The sequence below is a fragment of the Echiichthys vipera genome (assembly GCF_963691815.1).
Source record: "Echiichthys vipera genome assembly, chromosome: X".
NCBI lineage: Eukaryota > Metazoa > Chordata > Actinopteri > Perciformes > Trachinidae > Echiichthys > Echiichthys vipera.
Genome location: NC_139825.1, coordinates 13,666,792 through 13,692,327, shown reverse-complemented (window position 1 = coordinate 13,692,327; position 25,536 = coordinate 13,666,792). Strand labels below are relative to the sequence as shown.

General features: G+C 40.5%; 1 protein-coding gene across 1 annotated transcript in view; it reads left to right on the top strand.

The window, feature by feature from the left end:
* Nucleotides 1–589: 589 nt before the first annotated feature.
* The window catches only part of unm_sa1614 (un-named sa1614), a gene marked incomplete at its 5' end in the record, with an annotated part of 45,493 nt that continues 20,546 nt past the window's right edge, over nt 590–25,536 (top strand). Inside the window, 14 exons of the mRNA XM_083939914.1 lie at nt 590–715; nt 14,402–14,474; nt 14,591–14,736; nt 15,607–15,681; nt 15,818–15,867; nt 18,645–18,774; nt 19,956–20,041; nt 20,143–20,218; nt 22,134–22,214; nt 22,312–22,409; nt 22,546–22,615; nt 23,606–23,693; nt 24,156–24,204; nt 24,331–24,503. Of these exons, the coding sequence (XP_083796040.1) occupies nt 590–715; nt 14,402–14,474; nt 14,591–14,736; nt 15,607–15,681; nt 15,818–15,867; nt 18,645–18,774; nt 19,956–20,041; nt 20,143–20,218; nt 22,134–22,214; nt 22,312–22,409; nt 22,546–22,615; nt 23,606–23,693; nt 24,156–24,204; nt 24,331–24,503 (1,321 nt within the window). The remainder of the gene's footprint in view (nt 716–14,401; nt 14,475–14,590; nt 14,737–15,606; nt 15,682–15,817; nt 15,868–18,644; nt 18,775–19,955; nt 20,042–20,142; nt 20,219–22,133; nt 22,215–22,311; nt 22,410–22,545; nt 22,616–23,605; nt 23,694–24,155; nt 24,205–24,330; nt 24,504–25,536) is intronic.

Here is a 25,536-nt window from a genome sequence, read left to right as displayed (position 1 = left end):
CCCTCATCTAAACCCGGTCCCGGTGTCCGGGGGGTCCAGTTCTCCGCTCAGCCCCTGCGCTCTTTGTCAGCCGATGCACACACGGACAGACCCGGGCGGGTTTGTGTGGTTTTCTCTTGAATGAAGCGGCTCTACACCGAAGAGAGACTCAGTTGGTTTTAAACACGCTAAAACGACCCGGGACTGTCTTGATTATTCGGGTTTTTCTACAGAAGCCGCGCTGTTTGGGGTTTATCTGCTGCTGGATTTGATCACCTTTTGTTTGGGGAAGAAGCGGCTGATGCTGCGGTTCAGGGTGAAGTCACACTGACGGGAGGATTCACCGGATCAGCTCTTTAATTGCCGTTTTTTATCAGCCTCTTTAATCCTGATTTATCTCCACGTAATTGAGGGAAGGAGGAAGCAGCGTTGATGGGATTATTTCCCCTTTACTGATTATTAAATTCACATTATTTCATTATTTATATATAGGGAATACTAGGTCTTCGCCTGGTTTCCTCGGTTCTTTTGTGTTGAATTGATCTTTCAGTGCCGGACCTCTGTTGAGACTGTTCCGGTGGTCCCGGTGTGTCCCGGGTTGAGCAGCACCATGCCGGAGTGCGTGTCGGTGTCCGAGTTTTTGCAGGAGGTCCAGGAGGACTGGAGCTCCCCCACCACCTCCTCCTTCACCTCCAAGATGATCAGCTGCAGGAACACCGTCTACCTGCTGGAGGAGGTCAGTACTCACAGAGGGCTGGTGCAGCAGCTGTAGTAGTAGTAACTAGTGGTGGGGTTTTTTTCTGATGACTGAGACCAGTTGTGTTTGTTTCTCCCCTTCTGTCAGGGCCGGACAGAGCTGCTCTGGGGCCCTGGAGCCCAAACGGGGCCCCTTTAAGTTACTCATCTCTGTGAAAAATTTAGTTTTTCTAGATTAAAATCAGCACAGTCCCCAACATTTCTAAACCTGTATTCTAGAAAGTTTGTATCCTACTAACTTGCATCAGTAATTATCAGTGGTGATTGCTCTAAGACTGCAAGTCAAATGTCACCCCCCCCCCCCCCCCCCAAAAAAAAGTGGTGAAATATGTACTGCTGTGTGTACATTTCATTGACTAAATACGTGCTACAAAGCCTTCACCTTTTGCTCATAATCAGCTACTTATCACAGGTAACTGGCGCAACTTCCTTCTTATTCATCCACAGTGCTTTACAGAGTCGGACGCTCAGCTTCTACTGACCTCAATGGGGAAGCGTAGAGCGCGTTGTTCCACTGCAGCCAAACTAGACGGTCATTGGATAAATGCTGGGCTTTGTCCCGCCCATCGGACACTCAGCGTCTCTTGGGGTCTATGGGACAGTGGGCTGGCCTGGACGCTCAACTTCTGCATGATGATTGGATGAGCAGTCTGAGGAAAAATCCCCTGTTTGATTGACAGCTTAATCAGTGATCTTAAAGAATAAACATCCAGCGGAGCACTTTCCAAGTTTTTTATTATGTTGTTCTGAACTGATCTGAGACTTTACCAATCCCCAGAAACTTTGTCTTTGTTAAAAACGACTAGTTTTGTGTTTTGAGACTGTGTTCTGTCACTCTGCGGTTTCTTTCCCCAACGAGCAGCAGCAGCAGTGGAGCTTCTCCCTCTGTCACAATCACTCACACTTCACAGTAGCCTGGCGCAGCAGCTCCAGCTGGGCCAAGGCCGTTTAAGCAGCCTAGCTCTGCTGGCCATTGAGAGGACACTGGTTAAGTCCCTGTAAAAGACGCCTAGTTGGTACGACAAGGTCACAGATCATTTTCTTGAAAAGGAACAAAGGGTAGAATTTACATATAAACAAACAAACACACTTATGATTTAGGCCTGAAAAAATTAGCTTCCCCTCCTTGAAAGACCAGCAGCCACCACTGGTACATATATATATTTTTAAGAAACGTTTTTCTACAAACTTACTGACGAAACAAGTTTAATTAATGTATATGCAGACTTTAAATGGTTAAAGTATCTTCAATGTGTTGACTGACAACATAGTGCAGTCACTTGTAAGGAACATGTACTGTATGCAATGGGAATATTGGGACTGCAATTATGTTTGTGTTTTTTATTTTTCTGTAACAAAATGATTGGAAAACAAACTTTACCAAAAACATTCCCAAATTTAGTTTTTTTCTACAAAATCCTTGTGCATCACTCCAAACAACCAGAAATATATAATATATAAAAAATGCATAAAATTATCTTTAAAACAAACATTGTAATGAAATAGTAACCTGACTCGTCAGATGGTTTGTTTCACAGAATCGTCTGAGAAGAGCAGGCGCTTTAAAAACATACCTGGCAGGTGATTGGAGGAACTCATACACTTGTTAAAGTCAATCAGGAGAAGAGAGAAAACATCTTTTCCATCAGAAAAACCTTCAGTGTCGTCCTTCTCGGTGAATAAAAACTCTCCAGTTCTGATAAAACCCCCTTCACTTCCCGTAGCTCCTCCTTGCTTTGCAAGTTGAAGTTATAATCGGTAAGATTTTCATCTACTTAACTGTCTTTTAATTTCCTGTTCATCAAAGAGGGAGTTAAAACAATGGTGACTAATCATGTGACCCACTAATGAAAGCACTTGTATTTGCCTTTTTGCTGAGTATAACAAGCTGTGTGTCTGTGGCGACATTTCCTCTCTAGATGTAACTAAGCCGCCATGTTAGTGGCGTTGCTGACAGCGGTTGGTCTGCCGGCCCAGATCGTCACTAACAGTTGTGCTGCGTTCACTTGTAATCAGAAAGATCACACACACACACTGTTGGTCAGTGGAGTCGTTGACCAGAAGACTTCAGATCATTGGCTGCCCTGAAAAACAGAGATCCCCCACCCTCCCCTTTAACCCCCAACAGAGTCTGCATATGTTACCACGGCAACAGATTATACCTCATTAATATTCATTAGGGGTCCAAGCTCGAGGGGGCTGATGCAAGCAGCAGCGTTGCACCCAGTACCAGCGGTGCTGGGAACCCTAGTGTTTTCACAAGGATTTTTTTGGGTCTTTGGTTCAGACCCCTGCACGTACGGAAGACACCAAAAATGACACATGCGCTATAATTAAGTTGAACGCATCTTTGCCTGTAACTCCCAAATCGTACCTCGCACATTCAAAATTCTTACATTCAGGCGTTCCCTGAACCTACGTGATTCTCGGTAAATACGCCACGCCCATTTTTGCCTCAACCTTTTTTTAGCGATATATTCAAAAGCTACTTTTTCGAACTTCTCCTAGGCCGTGTGTCCGATCAAGATGACACTTTGTACCAGTAATGTTCGGATGGTCCTGATCAAAAGAATTTTGATACTCTAATAAATGCCGAAGTTATAAAGGAACAACTTCCTTTAGATTACAGTCAAAACAGGAAGTGCTACGTATCTTCTTCAAATTGTGTCGGATCGACACAAAACTTGGTAATTAGGTTTATTATGTCTTACTGAGGCCTTCTACAAATGTTTACACACCAACCAACCACTAGGTGGCGCTGTTATTCAGAATTCATCATATTTTAGCAATTATAAGTCAGATTGACAAGAAACTTAAAACAATATTTTCTGATGCTCGTCTGAGGCTTTGAGGAAAATATGACATCAATCATCCAGGAGGGGGCACTGTTTTGAATATCACTCATACTCGAGCATTAACCGTACAAGTAATGGAAACAAAACTTTCGGGGGAGGTAAAGACTTGTGCCTCCACAGAACACACTAAAAATGACACGTCCAACACAAGGTGGCACTATAATCAAGATAAAAAGCTTTTTGGCCTCTAACTTCCACATCGTATATCGCAAATATAGGTTTCTTACGTCCACATGTTCTTTGGAAGGCTCTGAATCTTGGTATTTAGACCACAGCACATTTCCGCCTAGTATTTTTTCAAACTTCTCCTAGGCTGAGAGTTTGATCACTGCAAAACTTTGCAGGAATTATACTTTAATCATCTGGATGAAAAGTTATCAAAAGAATTGATATAGTCCAAAATACGCTTATTTTTATGAAGAAACAACTTCCTTTATGTTGTACTCATAACAAGAAGTATTGTTTATCTTCGCAATAATTAGTCTGAAAAACATCAAATTCGGACTGATAGATCTCCATGGAAAATTCAGGCTCTGTGCAAAAGTTGAGGTCAATAGGATATTAGTTGGCGCTGTTACACAAAATTGCAGGAGCTACTACAGAATTTATAGTCAACATGTCAACACAACAGTTGCTAGCTACAACGATTCTAGCATTACCCATAAGCCCCCACTTCTCTGAGCCCCCAAAGCACACAGTGACATCTTGTGGTGTAAGTCAATATAACATCCTATAACTAGAACTCAACACATCTCCCCCTTTTTAAAGGAGCTCTCTGAAACAATAAACACTTAATACTGTAACCGTAGATTCCAACTGAGAAAGACTCATGTAACGAATGTCATCTGCCGTTCAGTGCAATATTGAAACTCAAAACATGTCCATATTGTTAACAAACAAAAATAGCATTTCACATGCTCTCACATATGTCATAGGAAGTCAACACTTTTTTTTTCATTTTGCAACAAAGTCTCTGAACCTGACAGGTGGTTTGATTGCTCTCCCAGACAAGGTTCTCTTTGGAGTAGACCTGGGGCTGAGAGGCACAGCAGGAGTCGCAGTGACGGGGGCACCAGGAGGAATCGAGGCCTGGCCTATGTCACAGGAAGAGTCAGTTCTTAAGTCACAAGTCTCTACTGCTGGCACAGGTGGCACAGGTGGCTCTGGCACCACCTGAATGCGCCTCCTGTTTCTGCGGGCAAGCATGCCCTGCACCGTCTGCACATAATAAGACCTGGGCTCTAGTGCCTTAGCAACAATTTTTGCAGAAGTTTTCCAGCTTTTCTCACCATCAAGCTTGATGTTGACATACTGACCAGACTTTAGTGCAGGTAATGGTTGTGTAAAGTGGCGTCTGTTATAAAAAAGCTTTAGTTTTTTGGTCTTTAAGTCTGACAGTTCTGTCGTCTATTCGGCATTGATTTAGCTGCTAAGGCAGAATGGGAACTGTAGTCCTCAGCTGTCGACCGATCATAAGTTGTGCAGGGCTCAAACCTATAGCAGAGTGGCACGATAACTCATCAAGGCCAAGTGAGGATCTAGCTGCCGCAGAATCCGTTTTGCTGTAGCGAAAACAGATTCCTTTCAGCAGCGCCGTTGGCTTGGGGGTAGTGTGGACTGGATGTTGTGTGTCCAAAGTTGTATGTTTTACTGAACTCTTTGTATTCTGCTGAGGTGAATTGGTTGCCATTATCAGCTCTCTTGTCAGCACCTGACAAACATGCTTTTCAGGCGAGTAATAACTTGTTGACTGCTGATGGTCGGCAGATCATGCAATCTCAATATCACGGAAATAATAGTCCACAACAACAAGATATTGTTTACCATCTTGTTCACAAATGTCTGCTGCTTCTTTCTTCCATGGACCTTGTGGCAGTGGTGGGGTCATTAACAGCTCTCTTTTCTGTGTAGAGTCTCTCTTGTTTCTCAGGCAAAACTCACATGTTTTAAAAAGTTCATTAATGTCTCTGCCAATACCTCTCCTCACTTGGTCAGGCCTTGGTGACCTTCATGAATCTGAGAGGAACAACAGTCCTGTCATCATACAGAAGGAGTCCCTCGACTTCTGATAGATGAGCTCTGGCAATATGAAACTTGTGTAATGTGTGTGGCATTTGTGACACCTCTGCAGGCCAGCCCATGTTGATGTAACGAGCCACGGTTTGAAGGTCTTCATCTTGGCTCGTAGCCTCTCTAATAGCTTCCAGTCGATCAGCTGTTATTGGTCTTGTAGATATCACTTCCTGTACATAAGCTTTGATGTTGTGCTCTGTGTCAGAGTCATACAATTATCTTGCAGAGGGTTGCGGGGTAAAGTATCAGCCATCACAAGCAGCTTTCCAGGAACATGCACAGCTTCGACATTAAAATTCATTAGTCTCATTAACAAACGCTGACATTTCACAGGTGCTTTGTCGAGGTCATATGAGTTAATCAGCGGGACAAGTGGTTTATGGTCAGTTTGCACGCAAAACTTTTCCATGACTTGTAGGTACCTCACAAATTGCTCACATGCCCAGACACTAGCAAGGCATTCCTTTTCGATCTGTGAGTAACGTTGCTCAGTCTCTGTCAGTGTTCGTGAGCTGAAGGCAACCAGCCGGAGCCCATCTCCCTGCTCCTGGTACAAAGCTGCCCCCAAGCCATAACTGCTGGCACCCACATTTACCACAGTTGGTTTGCTTGCATCATAGTACACCAAGACTGGCGCCGTGGTCAACATGGCTTTCACCTGATTGAATGCCTACTCTTGCACAACGCCCCAAGTCCACACAGCATAATTTCTCAGCAGGCTGTTGATTGGGTGCATGACAGCTGAAAGGTCTGGGAGAAACCTTCCCAGATAGTTGATCATCCCAATCCTCTGGTGTAGCTCTGCCATGTTAGTGGGGCTAGGTAGCTCGGTGATAGCTCTTGGATAGCAGACATTTTCTGGGTTGGATTTGATGCCATCTTTTCCAATGATATGTCTGAAATACTGGATCTCAGTTTTTTCAAACTGAGATTTTTGTCTTGTTCAGTTTCAGTCCTGAAGCTCTAATAGTCTGCATAACAGTGCTGAGGTTTTGGTCATGGTCGTCTTTATCCTTTCCAAAGACCAGGATATCATCCATCACCACCACTGTTCTTTGACCACCACCACTGTTCCTTGATGACCATCTTCTGTAGATAGACTTTAAGGCTTAATATACGTTATTTAAACAGGTGAGTTGTATAAAAATACAAAATGCAGTTATCAGGAACGGGGAAATTAGCTAAAAAGACCAAAACTGTTTTAGTACAAGGCTGTAGCTGTGTTTATTTCTGCTATAAAGTTAACATTTTGGTCTATGGCATTGACTTGCCATTGGAGGAAGTGCAGTCCAGCCCTGAGGTTGTCTCTTGAATAACTTCATAACAAACATAATTTTCAGTCTCTTACTGATATATTATTAATAACTAAATACCCGACATAAGCTAGCATTAGCTTCATTTAGCATCAGGACAGTGACTTCACTTTGTGTTAGCTTTAGAGATCCTTCTTTACCTCTTGTGATGTATCAAATTCAACACGTTTGTAAAAAGTAAAATATTTAAAAACAACTTCTTATCCGTGAAACTTTATTCCATGTCTCTCAGTTTTGTTTCGTCAGAATATCCAAATGCAGGACAAAAGTCTTTACGTACAGTCTGTGGGTCTGATCCCTGAACCAAGATGGCGGCTACATACCAAAAGACCACATGTATGAATTAACAGTGAATACACACACATTTACACATAATGTGAACGTTCTCTTAGTTAATAATCCTGGGGAAATGTCAGTGACACAATTACATCCAATAATACTAATAACAACCATATATGAAAATTCTTTGATAGTAGTCTAAATATATTTTGATAATGTGTTAAAATATATATATATCACCATATCACCACATTTCTGTAACTTTGTCAATCTTGATCATAGAACGACCACAGTCATTTCAAACAACACTAATTTCTTTACGGATTAATAAAATGCACATTATAACAGTTTTTACTTCCTACAATAGTTTTCTTTAAGAGCATTAAAGGGTGAGTCTCTGGTCTTCTTATCAGATCAGGTCTGTGGGTTTCTCAAAGTCATAAGTGTCAAAGGTTTCTGTGAGGAAATGCGGGGGTCTTGAGTTAGAGTCAGGGTGCAATAAACTTATAAACAGATAAATTTCACTTTTTGACAGTGTCTGTCTAACATGAATTAGTCTTACATGGTTCTTCATTTAGTGACCGTGACGTCATTTTTTTTCACTCTACAGTGTGTTTCAGCTGCCCCTAAAAGGTCAAAAGGTCCTGAGAATACTGCAGGGAGAGAGAGAGATGAGATGTCTGATAAGTCATCAGGGATTTCTGATCAGACCGGCATCTAGGGGCGTCATCACAAATTTTGTCCCCATTCTTTTATGACGCCATAGAGGGCAATGTCTCCTACAATAGTGATTCATCCAGGAGGCCAGAACACCCTCAGCTGGCTCCTTTAAATACAGGTCGATCACATCAGGATGCAGTTAAGTTTCTGTTTTTATTAAGAAACTGTTTATGGATAAAATACCCTACGAGGAATAAATGTTCTTTTTCTCTTTTTTTGTTAAATTTTGCAGATATCAAAACAGGAGAAAGTACAATGGTATTGCAGTGAATCAGCCTCCCCAAGGTTAAAAAAAGACAGGAAGAAAAAGGAAAAACCCAACATAAATCCCACCATCCCTCCCAACAACCCGTGTCAGTCGTGGTTACTAATAGTTACAAGCTTCACTGTGACTTGGGTCATTCTTAGCCAGTTTAGCGTTGGTGAAAGGGGCTCTATGAAGCACCTTCCACTGTAATAGGCCGTGCCTGGCACTGATCGAGGATGAGTGAACCAGTTTTAAAATGTCCCTCCACTGGATATCAGTAATGTCTACCCCCAAATCATTTTCCCATGCATTTTTAGGTGAGACAGTGGGGACTGGGCTCAGAAGGGCAATCTTATTATAAATGACAGATATCAGTTGTTGGTCCATCTCAGTTTCAGGGGAATTGCAGGGAATTGCTTTGGGATAAAATGTCTCATTTAAAGGTACCGAAAAAAGTGGCTATTAGGCAGGCTGTATTTGTCTAACCTAGATGCAAAGGACTCTAAAACACCTTATATCCCATATGTGGAACGCAGTGTTGGTGCAAGAAGGGAGAAACACATAGTTATTCAAAACTGGGGCAAGGACTGAAGCCCTTTGCAAGCTGCACTCCTTCCTGAACTGGATCCAAATTTTAATGGTATTGGTGACAAACAGATTGGGTGAGACCTTATGAGCAGTTATTGGGAGCTGTGAGCAAGTTGTAGAGTGCAAAGAGCAGGAGGAAGATGTTATCTCAGTATGAGCCCATGGCGGGCAGGCGTCTGTAACTTCACCGCGGAGCCAATATAAAAGTTTATTAATGTTGCAAGCCCAGAAGTAGTGGCGAAATTAGGGAGTGCTAGTCCCCCTTCAGGTTTAGGGAGTTGAAGAATATGTTTTTTGATACGGGCTAGTTAATTTTGCCAGATAAAGGCGTTAAGTTGTTGGTCCAAGTTAGTGAAGAACGATTTGTTAAGACAAACTGGGAGATGTTGAAAAAGATACAGAAACTTTGGTCAAATTACCATTTTAATAAGATTAGGGGGAGGATGCGGGAGGATGCAGAGGGGGTTACATACAGAAGCTTAGCCCAAGAAATAAAATTAGAATCAAAGCCAAATTTCTCCCAAATTAAAATAGTTAGCCCCACTCCACCCGGTCGAAGGCTTTCTCAGCATCCAGCGCGACTATGACCTCAGGAGTGTCCGACCCATGTAAGAATATGATGTTGAGCAGCCTTCTGGTGTTGAGGAACGGATGTCTCCCTAATATGAAGCCTGTCTGGTCATGTGGAATTATCAATGACATCACACTTTGGAGGCGGAGGGTGAAGACCTTAGCAAAGATCTCACAATGTATGTTTAAAAGTGAGACCGGTCTGTAGCTGCTGCCTGAAGTAGGATCCTGTCTTTCTTCTATCCTGTAGTAGTGGAGGAAGAGAGTGGGGAGGATGGGTAAAACACAATAGAAAAACATTAATAATGATAATTCCAGAACAAACAGAGATTAAATTAGCCAGTAGAGGGCGCCAAGATGCCTTATGCCATGAGGGTATTTTTCTACACCAGATAAGATGAATAGGATGCATGCCTGTATGAAACCCACTGTCCACCCTGGGTTAGAATGCACAAGCTGTATAGATACAGGTCACCTCTGTACATCAGTCTATGATAAGTGTTAGGCTTCAGTACAGCCCTTTGACCAAACAGTGAACAAGAGTCCTTCAGATAACCCTGTGGCGGTGGGTGATACAATTTTTTAAAATAAAATAAAGCTGTGAAGGAAATATACAATAACAAACTGAAATCCACATTCGGATGAGCTTCCAGTGTTTGGCACAAAGGCCGATAAAAGATAATCTGAATTCACATAACAGTATAAGCAGGCGCAAAAAGAATTTTAAAAATATCAGAAAACATCGGATCTTGAGTCAACATGTCCACCGTGCGTTAAAATGTCAATTTAGCCATTTTTGTTCAAAACTGAGCAGACAGAATATCCGCAATTTGTCAGGACTGTAAGTACTAATGCTGCGGTCTAAAAATAAACTCCGGTCAGTCCGGGGCTGGTTAAAGCACAGCTATATAGTCAGCACCACATCAACTCACGGTTATCCAGATAGCGTGACAGTGGCTCGTCTATGGTGAAATCAGCAGCTCTCCGCGGTCATCAGGTCTCCTCCGTGCGGGTGGATGTTATGAAACCTTTAACCTCGGTGACCATAGAGAGCCTCTTCCTCACCCAGCCCTTCATCGTGATAACCAGCCTGGCAGGGAACAGCAGCGCGGGTCTGAAACCCAGGTTGTAAAGCTCCGACATCACCTCTCAGTCTTCCTGGCACTCCACCACCACCTCCGGTGTATAGTCCTCGTATGTAGCGATGGGGAAGCCTCTGTACTCCTGTTTCCCTCTCCTGGCGCGGGCTTCGCGTATGATTTTCTCCTTAACCTGGTATCTGTGCAGCCTGATAATGACTGCCCGTGCTCTCTGGCCTGGCTTTTGGTTCTCAGAGATTCCAGGAAGCCTTCGCCGAAAACCTCCATGAGCAGCTCCGCGAAGAAGGCTGTCAGCAGCGGACCCTCCACTGATTCATGTACCAATCACATGGATATTATTGCGCCAGCTACGGGCCTCCAGGTCGCTGACTTTAGCTAAGAGCTTAGCGTTGCTCTCTGTTAGCGTGGCACAGGAGGCCTCCAGTGTTAGCAGACGCTTGTTTTATGGATTTGCAATTATTTTGAGGGAGCCCATCTTCTGAGTATGGTCAGAAACTGTGGCGTAGATTTTGGTCCAGCTTTGCTTTGAGCGTTGAAATGGAGGCTTTGACCTTGGCAGAGACGGCTGTGCGGGGCACCTCCAAGAGGTTAGTAATGGTCGTTATGCTAATCTGGCCACCTGCCTCCTCTGCGGGGCTAGCATTCGCCCCCTGATCTTTTACAGTCTGTCTGGTCGCATGCGTCTGAATATTTTGGTGGTGTATCCGTCTAACAAGATTGATGAATATTACTATTTGTTGTGACTTTCGGGGTTCCAAAAAATGTGAAATTATTCAAAGTTGTGGGAGCGAGACTTGACCCGTGTCTACTCCATCTCAGCCAAACCTAGGAATAAATGTTAATGAATAATCAAAGGTGACCAGATTTCTGAGACAAAATCCGGGGACATTTTCGGTTCAGCAGCGTATCCCCAAAGCAATTTCAGTCAAAAGCAACTGGACTTGGTTATTTTATAAAGCAGTTTCTCTCACTCTATTTCTCCTAAATTGGAAAGGAAGTGATTAACGACAAGAACATCCATAACAACAGCTGTAATAAACAGTTATCAGCCAGACACTAAGTCTTCCTCCTTACACCATAGGATTTTCACAAGATTTGGGGATGAGTTTGAAATGGAAAATGCCACAGTTCATGTTGAATGACAACCTGGGGTAAATGGTTTTAGAAAAGACCTGGTTTTAAGGTGGTGGAATCAGTTTTCCATTCATAGATAATAAACGGCAACACAAGACCACCTTTGGTTTGCCTATCCAATCAATGATATTTCACTGTGTGTACTATAGCTGGCTGAATAGATCATGAAATAATGAAAGAAACTCGTACCTGTAGCCAATCCTCCAGCCTATTCCACCAATCAAAATACCAAACTGTGGGCATTATAGATGGGCATTGTGCCCTGAGCTCTGGGCTGGAGGCGCTTGTTCTGGCTTTAGCCTATGAGTCGCAGGGTGTGCAACTATACGTGTCGTTTGGTCAACATTTATGTATTTTCATTTTTTCCCATATTCCATTTTGTGATCTTTCATTCACATTGAAAACCGGGGACATCTGGTCAACCTCCGTAAATCCAGTGAATTAAATACCATGAAAAAAAGAAATTACGATATCAGATTGATGCAAAAATCACTATCAGCATAAAAATTCAATACTTTCAGATAAATCAGACCTGATCTTTTATTTGGAACGTTGCCACCAGTATGGAGCATTTTCACCGGAGACATACATGCGTAAATAATAAAATGAGTGATTGGTGTCTGGTGTTGTGCTTGCATTTACACTGTTATATTGATATCAATATGGAATAGATTATCAGACATTGATATGAATATGGTATTTAGTATGATTGAGTAATATTGATATCAATGTGATATAGCGCAGCATTTGCTGCAGGTAATGGGGATCCTAAATAAACTAAACTAAACTGTCACACTGTGACACTTGAATAGAAATGTATCAGCAGCACCTTTTGCTTTTTTCCTTCCATGAGGAGTCAAAAAAAAGTCTTCTCTGAAATAACGGGCCTCTGTGGTCTGAGTCACCCAGAAATAATAAAGACAGTGATGTTGCCTGTAAACTGACACACACACACACACACACACACACAGGACAAGCTTTGTTCTCCGACAGCTACATTCCTGGGTCTGTGTGTGTGTGTTGAGTCAGCATTCAAATTAGTGCCTCTACGTGAACACACTCAGGGGTCATCGCTTCGAAAATACTTTTTTTCTCACTTCCAATTGTTCGCAAGGATATCAAACGTTCTTCCGTAATATATAAAATCCACAAATATTCTTTCAAATGCAAGTGTGTGAGTGTAACTCAGCATATTTAAACGTGAAAAAATTTTGTATTTTCCCCACAACATGAATGTAGACCTACAGTACTTGCTTTATGTCAGCACATTATCTGATGTATCTTCATTTAATTAGAGACACTGCAGGTGAATAGGGGAAAAAAATATATAATAGATATCACCATGAAACTTCTCAGATGATTACTGACATTAAGACAGTTATTTCTGAAATGTTACCTGAAATTATGAGCTATTTGGATAAAACCAGGTTAAAAATTCATGTTTTATTTTGTTGACATGTTAGAGTCAAGGGTTTTCATAGATATCTCTCCATAAATCAGAATTTTGGTCTCAGAGTGCGAACAAAGACATTTTTAAGAGACTGGTCATTAAATGTATGGATTTTTAAACGCTACAGGTGAATAGAGTCAAAAATATTGGCTAACATAGCGCCATGAAACTTCCCCAAATTATTACTCACATTAAGACAATTGTTTTTTGTATTACATGTTTTCTGTAATGTTGTGTTTAAATATACAAATGAGGCATTATCTTATGCTAAACCCTGGTGAATTTAGGGGAAATCTACAGACAGACAGGCAAAGTGAAGTTAAATAAACACCTAAATGTTTAATTTGGATGTTTTCTTTCCACCGGTCTGAAAGAAGACATGTAAAGGAAGAACAAATGGGCAAAACTCTTGTCTCCCTTTAATGACCACATCAAACCTCCACATGGCACACAACACTGCTGAATTGAATTGAATAATCTTTATTTGGAACATTTGAAGAAAATAAGAAAATGTGTACATAAAAAAACAACAACAACAAAATAACCAATAACGGTGAACAAATAAGCAACAAAGGCGTAGGAAGAAGCACTATGCTTGTCTTGTCCTTATCTATTCTATCTAATAATTCAATGCATCAATTACATCATATAGAGTGATTTGTTAAAGTTTGAACATTTAAATATAAATAAAATATAAATAGATAAAATAAAAAATAAATGAATAAATAGTATTAAATATATATCAATAAATAAAAATAAAAATGATAATAAAAAATAAAAACAATAAAATAAATACATTATGTAAAAAAAACATAATAACCAAAAATAAGGATGAAAATGTAACAACCTAAATAACAATTCTTGGCTGAGAAGGTGCAGGATGTACTACAGTTTATAGTTTACCGACACAAATAAGACATGGACAGGTCAGATACAGCCTACAAACACATGGATGTGTGAGCATTAAACCAACAACAGAGCACACCAGGCTGTCCTCATCAACAAAAGTTAAAGTCACACACAGATGATCACAATATCTGAAACATGACTGAATGAATCGCACATTAATAATTTCAGGAATAATCAATGATAATGAAAATACAGGAAAAAAAATGTAAGAAAACCACCAAAAAGTCCACAAATCGTGTTTTCAGGAGAACTCATTAAATGTATGAACGTTAAAGTGTGTGTGTGTGTGTGTGTGTGTGTGTGTGTGTGTGTGTGTGTGTGTGTGTGTGTGTGTGTGTGTGTGTGTGTGTGTGTGTGTGTGTGTGTGTGTGTGTGTGTGTGTGTGTGTGTGTTTGTGTGTGTGTGTGTGTGTGTGTGTGTGTGTTCAGGTTTTGGACAGTGACCGGTTGGTGTTGCAGAAGATGAAGAAAGCTGCCAAAGCCAAATACACATCTGGACAAGGTGAACACACACACACACACACTCACACACACACACACACACACACACACACACACACACACACACACACACACACGCACGGTACTTGCTCTCCTAACACCTCTTCTCTCACTCAGATCATGTGTCTCACCTGGAGCACTACATTAACTCGATGGAGAAGCTGTCGGTCAACTGTCACTCAAACGGAGAGACAGAAGTCGGCTCCGCCTTCTGCCGACTGGCAGACTTTTCTAAAGAGCTGCTCTCCCCAATGAAGAACCTGGTAAGTCGTCTCGGACAGCGGTGCCATGCGTCGCCACAGAGGTCAGTAGTCATGTGACCCGATTGTCTCTTAACTGGTGGTTGCGGTCTTAAGTGCAAAAATCACTTAATTTAATCTTAAAAAATCCAAAACAAATAAACAGTTGACTTTGGTCCAAATCTCAGTTGAAAAATGTCTCAAAACCAATTGGCTCTGAACGGATCACTCCAAACTCTCCAATTAAGAACCTATGATTAGTTTTTAACAGGTCCATAGGGCCACACTGATAAGGCATGTTTAAATAAATAAAAATAAATCATGTTAAATAACAACATGCTCAGTTTCACTCAAATGCTGACAAATTAAATAAATAAAAATAGATAAACAGCTAAGTAAACATACTGTTCAGCATTCTAATTACGAGCGCCTTTCATGACACTCAAGGTCACCTTACAAAAAATAAAATAAACATAAAGACAAAAGTAAGAACAAATCAAACCAAACATAAATGCAAAGCAATAAACAGCAACACACTTGTTGGAAAAGTAAAACCTTACATTTTAATGAAAAAAAATAAATAAATAGCTAAATAAACACAATTTTCAGCATCACTCAATTGCTGGCCATTTATATAAATAAAAAATAAATAAATATCTGGATAGTACTGTATGTCCAGTATCAGTCAGTTACTTAACATTTAAATAAATATGAATAAAATAATTAGCTATATGACAGCATTTCTAAATCACCGCAAGTTTTGTTTTCTGCGTTAAATCTTCTGTAAAAAAAGGTTTTCACGTCAGAAAGTCCAGATCCCGATAGATTCGGATATGTCTGTAATGTTGACAGTGGAAGTTGCTTTAATCACATTTTATGAATGTTTGTGTGCAGTTAAAGAGCATGCTCCACAACATCAACTTCTTCCTGGACTCTCTGGTTAAAGGAGACCTGAGGGAGGTGAAAGGGGTAAGGACTTTATCTTTCACAGCCCAGTTATTTACAAGTTATTATTATCATCGTAGCAGCTTTTCACAGCCTCAGGACGTCTGAAGTGTTTAGCCTCATCGCTGAATCTAAAATCTTCCTCTGTCTCTCTTTGTAGGATCTGAAGAAGCCCTTTGATCGAGCATGGAGGGACTATGAGAGCAGATTGTGAGTGAAAAGTAATTTACATGAACGCTCTCTGTTATTATTTGTGTTTTTGGAGAATCCTGGGCATGTGTGTAGCAGCTGTGGGATGGCCATGAATGACAATGAGTCAAAGTCTCCCCCCCCCCCAAAAAAAATCTCGACATTGAGATAATCTTTTTCTAATTTCGACTCATCGCGCAAAGACGATGAAAAGGGTTTTAGCACACCCTTCTGATCATCTATGAATAAGAGAAAACGTCCAATGTTGACGTCCGTGGGACCTTCATGTAAGGGCTATTTATAGTCTAAATGTGGTTGTTTGTGGACGACTTTTCAACATCAAATTTAGACTAATTTTAGACTACGTCTGTAATAATAATAATAATACTAACATGGCACTCCTCTAGGCTGCCACCACCTCAAACATACAGCATTCAGGAGGGGGAAGATGGGTGTCTTGCCTAAGTATTTGCCTGTCGGAGAGTTCTATCATAATAAGGTGGATAGGCTACCATGAAATTATTTACCACAGATTGCTTTTCCAAATAACAAAAACAGATACATGCAAAAATACCTATATGCATACATTAATAACTTGATTATTCAAAATAAACCAGAAAAACATGAAAATGTAATGTACATTTCCCGCAGCTGTCATAGACGTCTAAAAATATTGTAACCAGTTCAAAGGTCAAATGATGAACATCAATATGACCTACAAGTTTGTCCAGTGGTTAGTGGGTGTATAAATATCTCAGTACTGTGATCAACAGCAAATGATGGTTTGAGCCCCATATGGATGCTGTGTACAAAAAGAAGCTCACCAGCGTATGTACTTTTATCGGAAGCTAACACCACTTTTATGAAAATATTTTACTCTTGTTTTATTGAATTTGTCCTCACCTTTGTTTCTCACCTCACCATACAAACACACACACACACACACACACACACACACACACACACACACACACACACACACACACACACACACACACACACACACACACACACAAACACAGACACACACACACACACACACACACACACACACACACACACACACACACACACACACACACACACACACACACCCTTCTATTCAGCTTGTTGTACTTTGTTCCAGTTGTTAAAAGAACAAAATGTGATGATAAAAGATAAAAGGACAATGGGAATTTTTAAAGATGTGCAGCAACATAAAGCGTCTTCATCAGGACAAAATAAAAAAATATAAAGGAGAAAATAAACATGTTGAAAAGTCAGTTGCTACTCTTTACAGTTTTTCTCGATTGCTAAGACACATTTCTTGAACGCTTCTCTCCTTTTCTCTAAACTTTGAATACAAACCCCAATTTTCAAGCTACGTTCACAAAACCTCAGACTCTTCTTGCAAAACCAAACTTTCACCTCAAAACAGTTCAATCTGTGCCCAAAACTGAACTTTGTTGTCAAATCATGCCCCAAGTCAATCAAAATTAAAAACACTACTGAGCAGCCACTAAACACTACATAGAAAAATAGAAAACACAATGCTCAGGACATGAAGCTGAATGCATGTTGCAAAACAAAAAAACTTGCATTTAGCACTTTACACAAAGACAAAAAACAGAAAACTTGTGCATTAACATGTAGCACTTGTACAGTACAAAAAACAAAGATCTTTTGCATTTACAGTACACATATTATTTGTTCAAAACAAACAGAAACCGTATGCATTTGCCACTTGTGTACAGTTCGGCATTGTCCTCACGGACCATATCAACATACCTGTCCTCACACCCTTATGTGGCAGTCTTTTAATTCTACAAAAAGAGAACATGCAGTTACAAAACATAAACATGGAAAACTAGGCCTACAGACAGTTAGACTAACCCTCCATTACAATACTACTGTACATTGGCACAGTGATGTACTGAAACGTATGTTTACTTACAGTATACTGTGGTACAGTATATACTGTAATATGTCATACAGTAATTTGCTCTCAACATTTACATACTTTACTATAATGTCAAAAAAGATAATTAGCTGTTCTCTTCTCTAAATCTTCGGATTATGGTGGACACGGTGAATCAACGATGTTTGGTTGTACACTTTGTCCGGCCTCCCTCATGCTCATACCATGGACAAGAACATGGTCAATCACAGTAGCTCTGATTTCGTCAGATATTACTGTTCTTTGTCTTCGCTGACCACCTCGACCACCTTGACCTCCTCGACCTCCTCGACCTCCTCTCACACAAACTCTTCCTCTTAGATTTCTATCCATTGTAGTGCCTCACAAATCAGTGCTCTCTGAACTGGCTTTATATATTCCCTCACATCATTAGCCACAAGTGTGATCAATTTTGAGTTGTTGTGTTCAAGTGGTGGCAACCGTGCTTTAATTGTGTTTGACTTTTGCCACCTGTGCTCACCATTATGCAGCACATGTGCATCACAATGAAAATGTGTTGGTAAGTTGTGTCTAAACAGGGGAAAAGTGCTCATGGTTTTGCCAAAAGAGTGATTGATTCAATCAGTGTGTTCAGGCAACAGAGAAATTGGTTCAGACAACAGGGTTTAGTGTTTTAGCAATTGAGAAAAACTGTATTAAAAACCTGTTATTATGTCTGGCATTAAGCTTTTTTAATCAAGCTAGTCCTCTTCTCAGTGGAGTGTTGATTTTGTGTGTGTGTGTGTGTGTGTGTGTGTGTGTGTGTGCGTGTGTGCGTGTTTGTTTATGCGTGTGTGCATGTGTGTTTGTGTGTGTGTGCGTGCGTGTGTGTGTGTGTGTGTGTGTGTGTGTGTGTGCGCAGTAAGCAGGTGGAGAAGGAAAAGAGGGAGTTGGCTCGTCAGTACGGTATGGTGAGGAACGAGGTCAGCGGAGGAGAGATTGCAGAGGAGCTTGAGAAAGAGAGACGCTCCTTCCAACTGAGCATGTGTGAGGTCAGTTGTGACTCTGCCGCCTCCTCCTGCTCCTTCACCTTTACCTCCTCCTTATTTTTTATCTTCCTTCTTGTTGTCCGTCTCCAAACACAGGACTTTCACCCATTCATGTCCCGTATGAAGCCAAATGTCAACTTTGACTTGTTTTTTTTAGTTAGATAACTTACATACGCACTTAACGCACTTACATACGTAACTCCAACCAGACTCTTTTCCTAACAAGTAGGTTTGTTTAAATTTATGTTAAAGCTGAAGTCTGTAACTTTCTGTAAAATATATTTGCGGAAATTGTCGCTATATACTGACAGCACTATGAGACAAGTGAAAAAGTATCTTTACTTCTCTCTGTCTAATTTCATCTGCTATCAGACCAATCAGAGCAAAGGAGTCAGTGACGCACTGACTGCTCTGAACTACGATCAAACTGTGACACTAGGCAGCGCTGATCAACTATGAATCAACATTTTGTTTCTGTATTGCATATTTCTCTCATGAAGTGAACATATTTTAGTGTAACGTTTAGTGGTGGAAACTAGCAGATGACAGTTGGAGCAGAGAGAGAGAGAGAGGTAAAGATACTTCACTTTCTCAGGGATATAGTGACAGTTTCAACAAATATGAAAAAATAATATGAATATTTTTGCAGAAAGTTACCAACTTTAACTTTACAGTCTAAGTCTGGTGAAAATGGACCCCGCGTTCTTTTTTGGCATGAAAATACATTAAATAAGCCGTCGAGTCAGTTTTTCCCGTTGATCAACCATGTATGGAGAATGTCTGGAGAGACGCTAACAGCCCCAAAGAGCTAACACTGATTAGCTCAGGGCGGTGCGGTGAACGCATCCAAAAAATAATTTTTAAACACTAATATTGCTCAAAATAACACCAAACCTCTGCAGTAGCATGATTCGGCGAAGCCAAAGTTTATTAAAAATAAATTCCTTCTTGTAAATTCCTCCAACATGAACCTAGTGGTAAGGCACAGACTTGTACCACACTCTTTTTTGGAGGGCTTCGTTTTATGTGTAAGGACTCTTCTCATGCTACTGCAGAAGTTTGGTGTTATTTTGAGCAGTATTAGTGCTGTTTTGGATGCGGATGGATCTCTCTCTCTCTCTCTCTCTCTCTCTCTCTCTCTCTCTCTCTCATTCTCTCTCTCTCTCTCTCTCTCTCTCTCTCAGTATCTTATCAAGGTTAACGAGATAAAAACGAAGAGAGGAGTCGACCTTCTGCAGAACCTCATCAAACACTACCACAGCCACAACAAGTAAGAACACACATCATGTTGTGTGCTGCATGTGTGAATGAGAAACTCCAGATACTTTGTCTGAAGACGGCGTGTGTGTGTGTGTGTGTATGTGTGTGTAGTTTCCTGCAGGAGTGTGTTTCCACCACTCAGAGGTTGAAGCAGTACATGGAGGAGCTGAACGGAGTCCTGAACACGGTACGGCAACATGCAAGCTTTAATACTGCGGTTGTAGTGCAGACTGTAGGGGGTGCTCACAGACTGTTGGTGTTGTGTTTTGGCTAATTTCTTTTCCCCCTGCAGTCAAAGAACATTAAAGTGAACAAACCCTATCTGAATTGATTTTTAAATGAGTCAAATGACTCCCTTTCTTATGGGTGTGTGGATTTTAGATGAGAGCATGAAGGAGAGAGAAGTTATTTTTATCTGTTGGTATAATTATCACTATTTGATATATGATATTTTTACATATATATGATACAATACTAAAATAAGTACCCTTAAAAAACAATTTTTAAATAAAATTAATAATAAACTAAGTTAAAATCTTCTAGAAATGGACTAGAAAAAACAAGACATTATGATAAGAATTTGTCGTAGTAGAGTAGAATATTTTCCCGGATCCACTCTATCAAGTTGACTGACTCGCCTCAATGTGACATGAAGCTGTGGTTTCTCGGTTAAAAACACCGACGGGCCAATCAGCGCTGCAGGGTGGACTGATGATTAGCCAATAAGCACCATAGAGAAGACGAATGCTGTTGTCAAGCTGTGTGTTTACAACCACGTTAGTTAAACGTTCTCATGTCATAGGTTCAGCTGTACTCTTCTCCGTTACTACCACACAGTTTTGACTGTTTATAAAGATGCAAGGCTTGAACGCTCCCCAAAAGTGAAGCCAAAACCACAATAGAGCAGTTTCTCATTGACCCCCATGTTAAACAGCCGTTTTCAGCATAATTAAACCTGTTTAAGGCCTGGGACAAAAGAACATCCTAGTCTGTATGTTTAGGTCATATCTCCATTACAACACTGAGGGGGCTGAATTCTTTTGGTACCAGGCTAGTTTTTATTTTATTGGAGGTTAAAGTTTATGAATAATTAGGGGCGTGGCCTCTTGAGTGACAGCTAGCCCTTGACCCTCACTTCTCCTCGGAGGTAAACGTCAGCCAGATGGACATATCTCCCTCCCCCCAAAGTCACATACATGCCCTTTTTTGGTCAGAGGAAATAAGGAGGAGTCAAAGTCTGACAAGATAGCGACTCCCGTAGACGAATATGATTGGATCAAGTTGAGAAAGGACCTCAACATAGATGCTACGTCCATTTTTATACAGTCTATGGCCAAAATCTCTGGATTGCCCCCTGTTGGCTGACTGCAGAACAGGTATATTAAGCCCCTCCCCCTCCATGCTGAAAGGACAGGAGCCTAACTAAAAAACTAACAACTCAAAGTACTCCCCAAATACATTTTTCCCAAAGATGCTTTCCATCGACGTAGGTAGTTTTTATCACTCATATTGATGTTTGTTTAAGTGTTTGTTTTTCTCCTACGTTTGGTTTCATTAGTTATTTAGGGCTATAAAAATGGGGTGAAACATCATGATTGACAACTGTGATTGACTCTTTTTTAATAATAATAAAAAATGTCATCATGTTTAAGCAAAACAATATTATTATTGCAATTCTATTATATTTTCAGACAAAATACAATTAGACAAAAAGAAAATGAAATTTCTAGATTGACAGCTGTAATCGTCACTACAATGACGTGACTCTGCCGCTCGATCACAAGCACACGGACGCCAACATTACAACATGGCGGCGCCTGTACCCTGGATAATTTGGCTTCACTTTTGTACAGTGGGAAGCTACAACAGTGGATATATATTGTTTTGTTTAGTTTAGTGTAACTAGTTGACAATTCTGTCTGATTTCAGGCTAATAAAATCTATGTGAGAGTGTATAAAGTGCAGATAACTGACTGTTTCAATAGCTGAATTAGCTGAATGAGAATGAACATGATTTTGGTTTAATAGTAGTAATAATAGTAGTATGTTAGTCGGGATGAGTTGGACGCATGTGTTTCAGGTGAGCTGTTGTGTGTCTGCAGGTGAAGCAGCGTCAGGAGGAGGAGAAGAAGCAGCTCGTGACTCTCAGAGATCAGCTTAGGCCGGTCGTACACACAGAGCAGGTCAGAGACTTAAAACCCTGACACTTACTAACATTATAATACTGTTAAACAGGTGATCACTGTGTGTGTGTGTGTGTGTGTGTGTGTATGTGTGTAGGACTCTTTACCCAAGCAGGTGTACAGTATGCATCAGCTGCTGGGTGACAAACAGTACGGGACAGAAAGGACCGGATTCCTCTACAAGAAGAGTGATGGGTAAAGCTAAATAAATAAGTAACACACACTAACGTACACACAGACTCAGCACCGACAATCAGTATCAGCAGTATTAGTCAGTTTAGTGGTTTGTTGTATTGATTGTCCGATTAAACTGTGTCTGTTTGTGTTTCAGTTTGAGAAAAATGTGGCAGAAGAGGAAATGTTCAGTTCACAACTGTTACCTGACCATTGCACACGCCACTGTGAGTTCACTTGTGTGTGTGTGTGTGTGTGTGTGTGTGTGTGTGTGTGTGTGTGTGTGTGTGTGTGTGTGTGTGTTAGTGTGTATGTGAACCTCTGACCTTTAACATTAAAGGGATTAGCTTCTTTTTGAAGTGGAGTTGTGTGAGGTCATGGACCAGGCACAGGCCCAGGAGCCTATAAAGTCAGGGGTGCTGATTCATAAAATGTTGCTGAAACCCAACAAAATGATCACAAAGAGATGCTAAATGACTAAAAAATAGACACAAAACGACCACAAAAAATGAGACGAAATGATTAAAAATAACAAACAGATGACAGAAACGTAAAAAGTCATAAAATAGAGGCAAAACCACCACAAAGAGATGCAAAATGACTAAAAAAGACGCTATATCATTGCAAAGACCTACAAAACAACTAAAAATTGATGTAAAGAGACCACTAAGAGACCCAAAATAAAATAACTACAAAACAACTAAATTAGACTCTGGCGACAAAATTGGGGGCCTCCAACATGTCTGTGCCCGGGGGCTCATTGTCTCTTAATCCCTCCGTGAATACTGATCCATCGTCAGTGTGTTACCTACAGTAGATGATGGTTCATAGGCCGCTAGTTTGGAGAAGCTGCTGTGGACTAAATAAACACTTAAATATCAGTTCAAGTGTGTGTTGTGATTAGAATATTTTCATGTCTTTATCTTGCCACGGTTTATGAAATAAACAAAAACAAGAAAGTAAAAAGGAGTGATTATGACAGCTACTAAGAAATGCCGTATACTGTGAAGTCTGACAGCAAGATAAAGCGGTGAAGATATTCTAAATATAGTGCACACTTAAACTGGAATTGATTCTTTTAGGTAGGTTTTGTCTGTCCTTCTGCCATCTACTGTTGGTAAAACACTGATTATGGATAATTACCTCATATAACCACACTTTAAAAAGTCTGACGTTTCACTTTAATGTTAAAAATAATAATCTTCTCTCTCTCTCAGCCTAATAAACCTCCTACCAGACTCAACCTGCTCACCTGTCAGGTTAAACCCAGCGTGGAGGACAAGAAATGCTTCGACCTCATCTCTCGTAAGACACACTCACACACACGCACACACACACACACACACACACACACACACACACACACACACACACACACACACACACACACACACACACACACACACACAGAAAAATGTGTATGTGCAAAACCATTAGTGCAATCCTGATATTACAGAAAGGGACTGAAGAGATGCAGAACTGTATATCTGAAAATATTGATCTATATAAAAAATGGTATTTCTGCATAATAAATATAATCAACCATAATGACATAACACTTTGAATTCTAAACAATAAACATATCTTATTATACTGGGATATAAATTCATAAAACACATGTGAGTTATACTGTGTGTAAAAGATAATACATACACTATGTTCCATGAGTGTGATGGTGACTCATTACAGGTGTGTAACGTACAAATATGGATTTTAAAAAAATATATGATCATGTAAAATAAACTAGAAAGACGCTTTTTCCTCCAGATAATCGGACGTACCACTTCCTGGCTGAGGATGAAGCAGAGTGTGTGGCGTGAGTCAAAATAAAACAAAGTTAAATAAAGTCTGATGACTAGTGTCCTGCGGAAGTCTCTGGTACTTATGTTGAGTATCATAAGCATTAAAAGTATTTAAATGTGTGTTTTATCTGCGTGTTCAGTTGGATCTCGGTGCTCAGTAACAGTAAACAAGAGGCTCTGAATGTGGCTCTGGACGGGGGGAGGAGAGGGGCAGGAGGTTCGGAGAGCAGCGTGGAGGATCTGACCCGGGCCATCACTGATGACATCAGGAGGATGCCAGGAAACAACAGCTGCTGTGACTGCGGAGCTCCAGGTATTCAATCAATCAATCAATCAATCAATCAATCAATCAATCAATCAATCAATCAATCAATCAATCAATCAATCAATCAATCAATCAATCAACCAACCAATCAACCAGTCAATCAAACAACCAACCAACATGTCAATCAATCAACCAACCAATCAACCAATCAACCAGTCAATCAATCAACCAACCAACCAACATGTCAATCTATCAATCAACCAATCAACCAATCAACCAATAATCAAGCAATCAACCAATCAATCAATCAAGCAAGCAATCAACCAACCAACCAACCAACCAACCAACATGTCAATCAATCAACCAATCAACCAACCAATCAATCAACCAATCAATCAACCAATCAATCAATAAACCAGTCAGTCAATCAATCAATCAATCAGTCCCAAAAAGCACCAGATATATTTTTTTTAAATTATTTTGGATTAATACCAAAATAATTAATTTCTCAACCATCAGAAAATTAATTTTAAAAAATCCCTTGTTCCAACTGTTTATCTTCGGCCGTGTTTCCAGTACGGCCTTGCGCACTTTTTTGGTACCAGTGCTTTTCTTTATTCATCTTCCTCTGCGGATCGTACCGACTCATTGTAGGCGGGATTCTCTTCTGCGTGACATCACCTTAAACGCGACACGCTGGCCCAAAAATACTTGCTCCCATTGACTTAAATGGTAAAAGAGATCACAACCCTTGCGAAATGACATAATTTCCGATAACAAAGTCTAGAAGAGAAGAGCCGTACAATTAAATAATTTAACCCCCACTCAAGTTAGCCAGGGAGCTGAACAGGAAGTGGCAGGCTCGGCCGCGGAAGTCTCTAGTGCGCCTGTTCTTTGGGTACCATATTGCGGAAGTAGCCCCAATCACCTGGGTATTTTTATAAGCAGCAGTTTAAGTTTTTTGAACTTTCATAGGAATTAACCTTTTGTCTTTTTCTCTTTATTCATGAACCAAACAGAGGAACGGCCGTGTTTTGTCATTGTATGTCGCATGTTTACGGCTGCCATTTTTAAAAATCTG